The sequence below is a fragment of the Alligator mississippiensis genome, chromosome 3, assembly GCF_030867095.1.
Source record: "Alligator mississippiensis isolate rAllMis1 chromosome 3, rAllMis1, whole genome shotgun sequence".
Classification (NCBI taxonomy): Eukaryota; Metazoa; Chordata; order Crocodylia; family Alligatoridae; genus Alligator; species Alligator mississippiensis.
In genome coordinates this window covers 155,596,405-155,610,980 of record NC_081826.1, presented here as the reverse complement: position 1 = coordinate 155,610,980, position 14,576 = coordinate 155,596,405, and the positions used below count along the sequence as shown (strand labels likewise).

Sequence of the window (14,576 nt, the reverse complement as noted above, 5' to 3'; positions counted from 1 at the left end):
GGCCACTTCCCAGAGATAAACCATCTATATTTTTAGCCCTCCAGCATCTCAGGATGCTGTGTCCCCTCCCCCCACCCTGCTGTTCTGTATGGCTCCCAGCTCCCGAACACTCATGTCCTTCTGTTCCTGGTTGTTCCCTCAGACCCTGAGTGACTCCCAGAGCTGGCCACCCCATGACCTGGTGCAATAAATTGCCTGGACTGCATTCAGTGAAGGGAGAATGGCATGGAGTCTCTTTCCTTGCCAGGGCCCCGGACCTGACTGCCTCAATGACTGCCACTTGGGGAGAACCGCAGGTCAGATTAGATCAGCTGGCCTCTGCCTATCATGTCCCGGAGGCCTGGGTGCGGCAGTTGCTGACAGAGAACCAGTCCCTTCAATCACAGGCTGCATACCAGCATGAGGTCAGCCAGCACTGCTGTGACGAGATCTGCCAACTCTGTAGTGAGCTGCTGTGCTACTGGCTCATTCCAGGGAACCGTGCACATCCTTCCCCCTATGCAAGAGATACAGTGGCAACCAGCAGTGCTTTGGGGGGTTCCTCATGCAATTCTGCCTCCTCTTCTTAGTTTAAGCTGGAGCCTACCTGGGACCCAGTGAAGGTGAGCTTGGTTACTAGCCTCCTAACGGGAGATGTCCTGAACTGGGCTTCACTGCTGCTGGAGCACAATAGTTCTGTTCTACAGGACAGAGAAGCATTTCTCAGGGAGTTTTCTATCTTGTTAGATGACCCCCCCACTGAGCCTAGATGGCAGAGACTGTCGGATGAAATCTGCTCCAGGGAAAGGGCTCTCCTGTCATATATGGCTCCCTTTTCTGCTGTCACACAGTGGACATTCAATGGACCAAAGCGCTATCAGTTCTAGTGGAGGCTGCAGCAGGAGATAAAGGATGAGCTTGCTCAAAAGGAACTGCCCCCAGGGTTTCATGCATTTGTAGATTTGGTAATCGGGATTGACAGCCATCTCAAGGAGTAGAAGGAGGAGAAGAAGGCCTCCCTGACTTTCTATGGGCCATTTCCTACTGCAAGTACTCTTGAGCCAAGGCAATTGGTTGAGAGTCACTGGCACCTTATGCCTGAAGAACAAGAGTGACACCAGCAGCTGGAGCTGTGCCTTTATTGTAGGGCCCTGGGGCTTACCAGTTGTCCTAAGAGATGGAGCCAGAGGAATGAGCCACCTCAAGCTCCTCTCACTAATGCAACATACAAAGCCCTCAGCTGCTGTTATCTATCCACATCCCAGATCCTTGGGCAGCTGAGGCGAAAGGCCAAGCCTGAGACAACTGAAACCATAGGTGGCTCCTCTCTGACATCTGGACTCATGGAGTGGGAAACTACCACTCTAGAAAATGAACTTCTGTAGGTACTGGGAGATGCTGTGCTTTGGGATGATCCATACCCTGTACTACCTCTTCATCTTGGGGTTCCCCTGGCTCACCTACCATGACCATGTAGTCAGGTGGAAAGCCTAGATCTGCCAAAATTCCAGCCCCTGTCACCAGTACTACTGGAAGCCTAGGGTGGCAGCACACCCTGGGATTCAAGCTGGGGTCCCAACTATGATTGCCTCCAATGGATGCTGCTTCCAGAAGCCAAACTCAGCCTTTCCCAGAAATATAAAACATTCATTAATGTATTTGAGAAGAGAAATATGGAAATTCTCCCACAACATGAAGACTATGACTGCCCAATTGACCTGTAATTCGGACCAAAGATCTCATCAGGGTGTAATTATGTTATTCAGAACCTGAACTTTCCAGCCTCCATAACCTGGCCTGGGGATTCATATAAAGATTCACCTTACTTTCTGGAGCCCCTGTCCTCTTTGTCAAGAAGAAGGATGAAAGTCTCTGCCTCTGTGTTGATTACTGGCCCCTGAACCAGGTTACCATTCATAACCAGTAACCCCTGCCTCTCATCCCAGAGCTGCTTGACAGTCTCAAAACTGCCTGCATATTGATTAAACTTGACCTCCAGGGAGCCTACAACCTGGTGCAGATCAGAGCTGGCGATGAACAGAAAAGCATATGCTGGACATAGTTCGGACACTTTGAATGTTTAGTTATGTCTTTTGGGATCACCAATGCCCCCAAAACATTCTAGCGCTTTATTAATGATGTGTTGCAGGACCTCCTAGATCAATTAGCTAGACTTCCTGGTTCACCAATAGTCAGATTCTGCATACTTCTTCTGTTTCTGGTTGCTCCCCTAGACCCTGAATGACTCTCAGACCTGGTTGCCCATGACCTGGTGTGATGCGGGGGACTTTATAAACTCAGACCAAACAGCAGCAGGTTGTCTGGGCAACAGACTTGCGTGCTATGCCACTGGCCTGCTTGGAACTCCTAAACCTGACTCCATGGGTGACCTCTAGCTCTAGACCCTCCCACCTGTTTCTGTCTTGGACCTCCCAGTCTGAATCAACTACTTGTCCTGGTCACAACATCATCTTGATTCTTGGCTTGATATTCTGGATTGGACTGATACCTGATTTTGACCTTGGCTTCCGGTCCAATAACCCTCTGACTTAGCATGATCCTATGGTCCAGTCAGCCTTACAATGATCTGGTGAGTGTGGTCAGTGCCTATTGGTTACAGCACCCATTCAGGAAATGAGAAACCTGGGGTCTTTATCCCCACCACCACAACCAGCAACCTAAGGGGGTTGAAATTCACATAATTTACCATCTGACAGAGGTCTCCAGTGATCAGACTATATAGAACAGGATACATAAAAGCATATGAAGTTGGGCCACTGGGAGAAAGGAATGCAAGACAGTAACAGAGAGAGAGACCAGGAGGAGTCCCGAGGGCTGGTCTGTGCTCCCAGGATTACTTTTTTTTCTTGTCCAGTGCAAAAATTCATACCTAGTCCTTGACACAGGGATCTCTTCCAAATGAATCATGGGCCATCATAAACTACAGAGTTAGGATCTCATTTGTTCTCTCTCTCTCCAAGCCCATGATTTTTTTTACATTTTTGGCTGCACAGTAGCCCAAGAAGGGGGACATGAGGCTTCCCCCAACTATGTTACAGCCTGGTGGCTTGGGTAGCCTTCTAGGAAATGGGAGGTGTGGGTTTAAATCCTCTTCAGGCTGAGGAGGGCCTGAAACCCAGGTCCTCCACTTTCTGTGTGAGTCTCTAACCAGTAACATGTTGGGCAAAAAATGGGCAGCAGCAGGTAGACACCTGCTTTCAGAAGAGGATTTGGTTCACTGGATCCCAGTGGATGGAGGCATCTTAGCAGCCAAGAGTTAGGTACAGAGGGATGTGGGAGTTCAGACACCTTCCTGTACTTAATGATTGCTTTTGGCTGGTTCTAAGCAGCTTCCCACTTGGCTTCTGATCCTTAGGATTGTCCCCTGGTGGAACCAGTTCTCCTCATCAGCTATATGGGAAGCCTGTTCCTTTGAATCACCCACCCAGGGCAAGGTGCCTCACTTTTAGCTGTTGGAACCCTAAGTGGAGATGCCTGTGGGCTTATCTATTGCACATCCACAGCAGTAGTTCTTGGGGAGAAGAACATTGACCATGCCCCATCCATATCCCACCTACCCGAGTCAACTGGCATGCTCCAGATCTGAAGCTGCTCCGGACTTGTCCCCAGTGCCTACACGTGAGCCCTTGGTCTCTGCTGGATCTGAGAGTAGGTGCTGGGGAAGAATTCAAAGCAGGTTCATGGGCAAGCTTCTGGGTCTGGTGCACATCAGTGGACTTAGAAGTGAAATGTATTCAGTCCCCACGAGACCCACTACTGATGTGGTAGAGAGAAACCCCCAAGGGAAATCAGGAATTTGTTCTGTGTAACTTAGTAGCATAAGTCCCTCTGAAACTCCATGATACTTGTGCTGCAACACTGCTTAAATGCTTTTTAAACACAGTATGACATAACTGAAGCAAAAAAAATAAAATCAGCGAGCAATATCTTACTTTAAAACATTTTAGTGCAAAACCTGCACTGAACACTACATCCTTGACCTTTCTATTTTCAACTCTGGTGTGATACTAACTATAGCTCTTATTTTTCGCCAGATGCTAGAGGCATTTCCTTGCTCCATCATCAGACCAACATGAAGAATATATAAGATAAAACTAGCATAGTTTTAGCTTTCCTTACATTCAGTTTAGTAACAATAACATGTCTATTGTATTAAGGCTTTTACACATGAAGGTTATTTTTAGTTAAAAAATAATAGTTAAAAACTTTGAGTCAAGTTGTATCCAAGAAATTAGAGGCAAGAAGTGGTTAAACAATCTCTTAGACAGGATAAAAGGAAACCTACCTTTAATCAATAACAGGAAGATGTACGCCCACAGATAGACACCAGAATAAAGAAATCCCAGACACTTCTTAGAAAGCATTGTCAAAATAGAACTAAACTGCCCTTTTGAAAAGAGGGATTTGGAAAAGCAAAGGAACAGAAAGTAAGAAGATGCATCAGACAACCAGATCAAAAATGGGTTCAGCGAGGCAAAGCAATATCCACAGATAGATGATTCTTAACAAAGGTTCACTGTTGCTCCCACAGTTACGGGGAACTGATTGCTCACGCTGTGCACGGAGAAGAGAATCAAATGAAAAGTGTCAGGTGACTTAGCACATTTCCAGCTACCCTGCATACTTTCCAGGTGATGTGTGTGTGTGTGCATGAAATAGAGACAGCAAGAGGGAGCAATTGAGAGAACGTGAGTGAGAGAGGATTTTCAGAACAGCAGGGCGGCTTTGCCTGTCAGAGAGGGTGGATAACCATTAGCAGTTAGGAGACCAGCCCAGCCCAGCCCAGCCCTCCCCCTGACTGTGCAAGGTTTGCCCACAAAGGAACAGCTCACTTTGCTCTGCGGTGTGGTTTGTAAGTCTAGCAAAACATGCAAAGGAAATAACTTCGCTTCTGTAGTGAAGGAACATTTCTGCAGAGGGCAAAATGCATCTTATCGAGATTAGAAACCTCAATCTCAACAGTGAAATACATACCTCACTGTGGGCTGTAAGTGTTTGTCAGCTTTTAGTGATGTGATATGTGAGATGATATGATACAAAATTGGTGACTAAAGCTGGGCAGAAATTTTCCTTCAAAATTTTTTCCAACTGAAGATATAGTTTGTACAAAATAGATTATTTTTTGTTGTTGCAAATTTCAATTTTGCCAATTTTTTTTTTTTTTTAGTTTTCACTCAGGAAAACTATCTATTCTTCTTGTATCCAGTCTCCCAAATCAAACATGTTTATGTTGGGTCAGTCTGACATTAATCTGGGTCCATAGGAGATGCCTCTGTCTTATGGGTAGGGGTCTATTGAATTTGAGGTGACAACCAGCTGATTTTGTGTGCAGATCCTGGGGCTGGCAGTCATTTTCAGGGGCTGAGCATGGTAGGCCCTCCTGCACCTCTGATTAGCTGAGGGGCCCCAGTGGCCTCATCTTCACTGCTGACTGGCTGCAAGGGCTGTCCATCTTACAGCCCCATCCCTTGCCACTGATTGGTTGAAAGGGCTGTCCATCATGCGGCCCTACCCCTTGACACCAATCAATGGAGAGGGGTGGTGCCATATGACAGCTTTTGCAGCTCATCAGCGGCAAGGGGTGGAGGCAGCAGCCATCTTGCTGTGCCAGCACACCACTCTGCCTTTACCCCTCCTCAGCGGGCTGCGCAGTCAGGCCACAGTGGCAATGAGGACCTTTTTGGGGGGTCAATTTTGTTTTTTTTCAGAGAGCCTGACAAAAGTGTGGAGCCCATGCTTTCTTGCAGAGCCCGTCTAAAATCACAGTTTCCACAAAAATCATGCAATTGCCATTTTGGTAGGCCCCTGTTTATGCGTATCACACATCCATGCCTTATGCCCCTATTCTTCCTCATGGGAGGCTCCCTAGCATGTTTGTATCTCCCATGGTGCAAGCTAGTCTTCACTCTACCTGAGCTGCCATGGTACACCATGGGAGTCCTGTGGCTGTAGTGCATCATGGGATACGTAGTCTTATTGAGAACCAAATACATAGGCTAATGAGGGGGAATAAGGTTCCTGAACTACAACTCTCATAAAGAAAGTACAGTGGAAGCACAGGAGACACAATTCAGCATTGAATCGATCCAAAATAAAACATTTGGACATTTAAAAAAAGCCATTATCCAAAACTATTTGTTCTACAAAAAATCCGAAGGCAGGGGCTGGTAGTGTGGTCAATGAACAGATCTTCTAGGTGCAGTGCAACTTAATTGTGCAGGTGTAAAAATTAGGAGAAGCAGCTTGTGTCCAATGCAGAGGTGACAGGGAGACAGAAGGGGGATGGCAATGGCACAGTGGGAAGTTGGGAAAATGCTTTTTGAGCGGCTATGGTGGTGTAGTCAAGGCCAGACAAATTGGTCAAAGTGAGAGAAGATCACAGTACAGTCCACAAGGCTGGGGGGGTGGGGCAAGGCCCCTCATTACTGATGCAGCCCACAGGGTGTGTTACAGCAGCGTAGAAGTTGAACAACCCTGTTTTAGACCAACCTTAGTAATTAGAGTGAGGCTTGTGGCTCTCTTTGCCTTTGTAATGCAGTGATCTAACCATCAGGCCATGTATAAATCAGGCCTCCTTTTGCAGTGGCCCCCTCAGCAGCTAAGAGAGGGAGATTTTTGTGGCCAGGAAGAAGAATTAAAGCTACAGGGTATGTGGCTCAGTGAGATGATACCTGTTCTGACTGGTGGAGGGCTCTAGGTTCTCGGCTGGCCCTTTGCTCTGGGAAGAAACTGCTCTTTATTTTAGCCAATGACCAGTAAACAAAAGGTGCAGTGGCAAGCTTTAAGAAGCAAGTTGGTAAAGTCTAGCTTGTGGCCTGATGGTTAGAACACTCTTGCTGGAAATTCAGAGAGATGCAGAGCCCAACCCCTTTTGGGTTACTGCGGTGGGTACTAGAAGTAGGGTATCTTCCAACTCCCCTTGCTGCTTGTCCATTTAGGCTGTAGGGCTGTGCGAGGCTTCAGACCGTGCTTCGGAGCCAGAGAAGCTTTGGACACTTTCGCATCTGAAGCAGTATGTCCGGATCAAAGCACTGGCTTTGTTAGGCTTTCCGAAGCGGTTTGGAACTTCCAAAGTGCTTTGAAAAAGCTTTGGAGCCGCTTCGGAGATCTGGCCATAGGGTATAATGGGGAATCAATGAAATATCTATAACTTTGTTGTTTTTTGTCTGATTTGAACAAAATTTGCAGAGATGCTAGCCTTTGTTGATAGCATGAAGCCTGCCAAGTTTCATGAAGATTGATGCAGGGGTTCAGGGGAAACTGCACCATAAATTCTTGAAAGAAAACTTATGTCACGTTTATGTGTTACATCACAGTGGGGTGAAAACTGCAGGGGTAGTAGCCCCTGGTGAGAACACAAAACCTGCCAACTGTCAAGGAGATAGGTGCAGGGATTCTGGATTCTGGGGTCCTGCACCTCTAACTGCTGACAGGCAAGACTCGTGACATAGGTGCTTGTGCAACTGTGTCTGTCTGGGGGGGTGGGGGGGGTAGAACTACTGCAGGCCTGGCTGCTAAGTTACTGTGTTACCAGTTACCAATCAATCATGATTCACTCAGGGACCAGCTCAATACACAGTTGAGGTGCAGGGAACCCCTGCGCCTATCTCCTTGACAGCTGGCAGGCTTCATGGCCGCAGGAGGGGCTACCATCCCTGCAGCTTTCATCCTGCTGCACCTTAAAACACACAGTGTCACCCATGTCATGAGTTTTGCTTGTCTGCAGCTTGAGGTGCAATTCCCCCCAAACCCCTGCACCTGTCTTCTTGAAACTTGGCAGACTTTGTGGCCCCAGCAGGGCCTACCACCCCTGCAGTTTTCACCCCCCTGTGGTGTAACACATAGACGTGACACAAGTTTTCTTTCAAGAATTTGGGGTGCAGTTTCCCCTGAACCCCTGCACTGATCTTCTTGAAACTTGGCAGGCTTCATGCGCTCAGCAGAGGCTAGCACCCCTGCAAATTTCATCCAAATCAGACAAAAACAACAAATGTATAGATATTTCATTGATTCCCCATTATACCCTATGGCCAGATCTCCGAGGCGGCTCTGAAACTTTGGTGCAGCTTCAGCTGGATCAAAGTGGGAACCCGGTCCGGAGCTCTGGATCAGATCCCTGGCATCCAAAGCAGCTGGATCCGAGGCCGAATCGAATAGCTGCCTACTCACGCAGGCCTATTAGGCACCAATGATACTGCCAGGAACGACACTGAGAAGATCAGAGGTAATTATGAGGATCTTGGCAGGAGGATTAAGGAGTCTGGAGTACACATGGTGTTCTCATTAATTCTTACTGTGGAAGGCAAGGGTCCAAGCAGAGGTTATTATATCTTGGAAATGAATGCGTGACTGAGATGGTGGTGTTGGTGTGAAGGTTTTGGCTTCTTTGACAATGGGCAGATGTTCTTGGAAGGAGGACTGCTATTCAGAGAACAGGGAAGAGCATCTTTGGGCATTATCTGGCCAAGCTAGTAAGGGGGGCTTTAAACTAGGTTCCACAGGGGATCATGATCAAAATCCTTCAGCAACAGAGCACACAATCCAGAGGAGAAAGGACTCTAAGAAGCAGCTGCAGGAGTGGTTGCAGGACTTTCAGAAGCGGTGTGGCTGCTTTTTGGTGAGTGAGATCGACACCCCCCCCTCCCCCCCAGGTCACTGACTGGTATCGGGGGGCACATGCTCCCCCTGACTCAAGAGGCACCAGTCACCCATGGTTTAAAGTGCCATTTTCTAGTACCTGCATTTATCATTACTAGCAGATTGTACTTTAATCTACTGCACAGTAATTGCTGCACACATGTAGACAGTAACACTTTACTGTGCATTAAATTAGTCTAATGCATGGTAAAGTGCATGTGTAAACACATCCTCTTTGTAGCAGGGGCATGGCCTGGGATCTCTTGAGCATATATTGATAACATTTCATAGAAGAAGGATCTTGGTTGCCATGGTTCCTCTGCTTTACCTGTGGCAGGTTAGGTCTGTGTTATGTCAGGGTTGATGGTAGTCTTATGTAGAGTTTAGATTATGGTTTGTATAGGATGGTTTGGATAGAGATGATCTGGCCTAGGTAGGGGTTTAGACTAGATGACCTCTGGATGTCCCTTGCAGCCCTACTTCTCTATGATTCTATCACTCTATGTGTGGACATTCATTAGAATATTTGTAGTCTTATAAATATGAGTCATCATTTGCAGTGGCTATATACAGGCAAACCCAACACTATACTTGTATACCACTTATGATGCATTCTCCTTATGATACCTCCCCCTCCCCAAAGGAGAAAACTCATAAGGGCATTTTCATAGCTTCCTCTTATCTTGTTTTGTACAGACAAGGTAATACATTCTTTCTTCTTGGTATGCCCTGCAATTAGTACAGCATTATCTAGTCAAAAATTTACAGACTAGTTTTTGCTATTTTAATTATAATATTCTCAAAATTCAGCCAAACCCAAAGACACCTTGTGCTATCTAGACTCTAATACAGAATGCATGTCTACTCCATATTAATAGAATCATGTTGCTGGGCTTTATCTGGCACTATTATAATTCTGGTGCCATTTAGCATAAGTAAAAGCCTTCTAGGAATACAGGACATAGTTACAGAACTTAGGTTGAGTACTAAGCACTTTATAAACCATAAAAAATAAGCAAACAAGACAAAGTTCTAGCTAACACTGACAGAAGTGAAAGAAGTACTGGGGAGGATTTGGGAAGGAAGATAGAGAGTTTGGTTTCAGCTCTGTTAGGGTGATGGTGAGATGTCCAGAACACAGGATGAGATGCAGGCTTGTATGAAGAGGAAAAAGACACGTGTGAGAGATAAATATTTGGGAGATAAATATTCGTGTCATATGAGACAGCAGGCTGCTGAAGCTGCACAAGCAGATAAGATTATCTAGTGCAATCCAGCACTGAACTATAGCATGTCTAATACCTTTCAATGTAGTCTCAAAGTAGTAGGTGAAGACACTAGAAATATGAGGTTTGTCCTGAGTTTAGTTACTCTTCATCCCATTCTCTCTGTTTTTAACTGCAACAGAAGAAACATTTAATTAGAAACTTAATACATGCTTTAACCAAGTATTAAGAGTGAACTCCAAAGAACATACTGAACTAATTTCAGAAGAAAGCATAACTCATGCAAAAGATAATGTGCAGTTTGATAGTACTGGTAAGTATGACATCTGGGAGAGCACAACATCTGCTCATTATAACTAAGAAGAGTTATAAAGAAGACACAGTTTCCTTGCCAGAGAAGTTTTTATGTTGATAGAGGTGCAGCTTTGGCTCCTACGGAGCCAGATCTCTACATTATGATGATTGAAATAGCTTCTGTAGACTTTGTAACTACATTTTGGGCCAGTAGGTCAATGTTTTACATGGTATCAGTTACGGATACTGAAGCTTGGATTTTGGTATAGATTGGACATGTGGGTTTCCCAAAACACAAGAGAGTTCAGAGATGGGTTTACATCCCTGAATATTTATGTTGCAATTTATTTATATATAATTTATGTTCCCATTTATTTCTGTTAGGAGAAGGTATGCACTGAACTATCAGGTAACACAGATACACTCAGCATCTCTCACTGTGCCCTTGCTGTGACCACCCAGTGAGATGATGCTCACTGGGAGGGTTCCAACACTGCGTTCTTTTCTGGGCTCTATACATGATTCTGCTTGGCCTTAGACAACTAAGTTCATCTCTCTGTGCCCCTCTTTCCCCTGTTATCTTTTACTTGTCTTCTGTCTTCAGACTGGGAAAAGTTAGGCCAAGGGTCTTGCTTTATGTGTAAAGTAATTAGTACCTTGGAACAGTGATTTTTGCTAGGGTCACTGTGCTACCATAATACTCTTGATAAAACTGATGCTACATGAAGGAAAGGTTTTATTTATATGCTCAAATCATTATCTAATACCCTTATAAAGGCAGTTTTATGTGATGAATTATTGATTCCATAAGCATTGAAAGCTTGAGGGGCTAAGGGACCTCTATCCTGAGCACTTATAAGCACTTAAACAAAGAGAAGATTTTTTTTTTATAGTAGAAGTCTCTTTAATCTGTAGACCATGGTATAACTGTATTCAGAGGCTGGAAGCTAAAGCCAGGCTAAAAATAAGGCACAACTTTTTAACAATGAAGGTAACTAACCATGACAATTACTCCCAGAGGTGGTAGATTCTCTGTCACTTGAAGTCCTGAAAACCCTCTCTGTAAAAGGGATGCTCTAGCTCAACTACGGTTAAAGGCTTCACAGGGGAACCATTTGCTAGCATTCTCAGGCCCATATTTGCTAGAGATCAGCCTAGATAATAATATTTTATCAGTCTTGCCTCTGCTGATGAGTGTCCAGCTATCATTAAACATGAGCAGAGAGACGTAGTTAGTCACATTAGTGCAAAGTCAGTGTAAGCAGTGGATGAATTTATCAGATGCTGCTTATGAAAGCTTACACATCTCCGACTTAGTCTATAAGGCAAGAATGAATGAGGATTGTTATGTCAAGACCAGTGTAACAGGGGCCCCTAACCCCTGTTACAGAGTGCAGGCTGTAAGTTGCAGCGAGAAAGACTGCAAAACTGAGCACAGTACTTACAGGGAGAGGCAGGCTCCAGACCAATAAACTGCCAATTAGTAGGGAGATTCCCCTGTGTCCCACTAGGAAATGGGAGCCTGGTGACTAGAAGGTAGTGGAGCCAGGATTTAAACAGAGCTAAGAGGCAGTCTGACCCAGACTAGCCTCAGGGGAGGAGCTCTGCAGAACTAGAACTAGGACATAGGAAGATAAGTTTGCTTATGGTTTTGTCTCAGGGTTTGCATTTGATGTGAGGCATGAGTGGCTGAAGCGAAGTAAGGAGGCTACTGTGGGTACCCAGGCAAGGCATTGGGAGTAGTTTAGTTGGCCTAAGGCAGGGGCAGGCAATTATCCAAATTGTACACTAAAAGTGAAACACGTACTGTAACATATTTTAATTTTATTACAAAAAATATTTGTCATGATTTGTGTTTGGGTACTGTATATAAAGGGGATTGCATAATTAAGAAATAAAGTTTTTTGTATATTGGGTGTGAGGGCGTTTGTGAGGGGGTGTGGCTGTATGCGGAGATATATGGTATATTGGGGTGTATATGTGGGGGGGTTGTGTGGGTGTGTGAGGCTTGTGAGGTATGGGGGGGGTGTAGGGATCCCCCACACACTCTCCCACATGGCGTGCAAGTGCCACTGCTGGCAGAAGCAGCAGGCAGGCGTGCCTGGGGCACTCATGCCCCATGCAGGCACTAGTGACTAGTGGTGCGTGGCTTCGGCCGGCACTGCACATGGGGGTGAGAAGCACAGCCTGCCCAGCCTGCCTCTGGTGCGCAGGGCTCCTCATGGTGCATGTGTAGCTCCCGTATTTGTATGGCACTGAGGGAAGCCGTGGGATGCTGGAGCCGTCCATCTTCCCCGCCCCCTGCTGCGCAAATCCCGGGACTCCATCCCCGGGTCCCGGGACTCTGCAGCTCCTGGGCTCTCCTCCACTTTCAGTGGAGTCCTGGGACCTGTGTGGCAGGGGGCAGGGAAGGCAGCCAGCTCCAGTATGGGGCTTCCCCCAGTGCCATGTGAGTGTGGGAGCTGAACGTGCACTGGGTGGAGCCCCTGTAATACAGGTGTGCCAGGCAGGCTGATCTTCTCACTCCCATGCACAGCACTGACTGGAGCTGTGTGCCACTGGGCACCAGCACCTACACAAGGCATGAGTACCCTGAACACCCCCACTGCCTGCTGCTGCATTCCTATGCGGCTGCATAGGAGTGCATGATCATGCACTCCTATGCAGCCGCTCGAAGCGTCTTGATGCTCCACTAATTAAGCTAACCTTCCTTCTGGCAATTTTGTTGTCTTTTAGCTACTCCTGGTCTCTCATCTCTTATTTCATAGTCTTTTAAACTTGTTTTTTGCTGTTTTGAGAATCGCAGATCTGCCCATATAGACCAGTCTTTAGCAGGAGCTAGGGTTTCAGCTTTTGCTTATGAAGTAAAGGTAGGGTGAGTGAGCTGAAGATCATGTTCTGTCCCTTCTCTATAAAACCATAACTCTAGAAATATCTTTTTTTCTTCATTTTGCTTTTTCAAAAGCAAGGTGTGCATCTTATTTGGGGGTGTGTAGTATGCAGGAAAATATGGTATATGTAGTCTAGTACTTGCACTTACATACACTACATACATCCCAGCACACTTGTGTATAGTACACTAGGTGACCATCCTGCACAGCCTTACACACAAGCATGGACAACCTGAATTCCAGCCTTTCCTAACATTAGAAAGCTCAACTTGGAACCATAATGTGGGTTTTCAGCATGTTGGAAACCAGCTTTGGAGTCAAAACAGAGACCCTGACAACTTGAGGTAAAGGAATGCCATCATGGACTGTCTGCCAATGAATGGAACATAACACACAGTTTGCCTACACAATTTGTTATGTTCCTTTTTATCACCCTATGCCATCTTTGTCTATTTTGATTTTTACCCCTTTTGGGTCAGGGACATCCTGCTAGTTTATATTTATGTAGTGCCCATTGTTTCACGGCCCCTGTGTAAAGTAGGTTAACTATAATAACTGTACTATCACTCCTCTAAAAAAACATAAGAAACAGGGGAATATTGGGAAACATGTTTTCTTTGGCCTAGTTGCCAAATGTCCAATAATCCCACAAGCATTTCTAGTGCTGCACTTCCTTCAGCCATTCTTTACATCCCGTTAATGTTGGGGGTCACTGTATGCTTATGCCTCTGACTTTTTAACAAAAGGGAGTAAAGGTTAGGGACACAGGAATGAAAGGGAGCTCCTGGCCTGTGAATCTAGACCCACACATTTGTAGGCAATCATTAAGGCAAGGAATTCCCATTACTCCCACATCAAACCCTCACACTCAACCAAAAAGCTATTCAAGGTTATGTAGTATGGGATGAAATTGCCAGTGTATGTCCCAAACAACTTCCCAGTGGACATGCCACTTCACTGGCTTAAAATTCATGTGCCAGAACTTTCCTTCCTTCCTTCCTTCCTTCCTTCCCCATTTATTTTGCAGCAAGCTGAACCTATCTGTTTGCTATTCTACTACCTCCCCATGGCCATCCACTCCAGTGTTGATCTCTCCTACAGCAGGCAGCCATTATATCAAGAGTTAACTTAAGTGCTCTCTCCCTCCTAGAATTCCTGCTCCTAAAGGCTTAAATCCCTCAGAATACCACAAAAAAATCTGTCTTTTTTTTAAAGCCCTAAAACACAGAAACAACACATGTCTTACAAGAGCATCTAAAAGGACAATTAACTATACAAATACTGGGTCAAATATTAACACTTACTAGGTCCAGTGATGCCATTGCAGCTAGGACCATTTAACAATTACACATTTGTCCAATTTAAGGATGCTCATTTGGATTGACACAATCCAATCCATTTAGTCACTAAAAACAAAACAAGTCCAACCTTATTAATAGCTTTGAATTTTTGTTATAGGGGACAAAAAGGATTAAAAAGGCACAGTTATATAAAATGTTTATGGGAGGCTTCCATTATATAAGAGTCT

The 14,576-nt window shown here is 45.5% G+C and overlaps 1 protein-coding gene across 1 annotated transcript in view; it reads right to left on the bottom strand.

Moving 5' to 3' along the window:
• Positions 1-4,717, bottom strand: part of CHRNA6 (cholinergic receptor nicotinic alpha 6 subunit) — a 28,295-nt gene extending 23,578 nt beyond the window's left edge. Inside the window, exon 1 of the mRNA XM_006276967.2 lies at positions 4,286-4,717. Coding sequence (XP_006277029.1) covers positions 4,286-4,364 — 79 coding nt within the window. The 5' untranslated portion in view covers positions 4,365-4,717. The remainder of the gene's footprint in view (positions 1-4,285) is intronic.
• Positions 4,718-14,576: the final 9,859 nt, after the last annotated feature.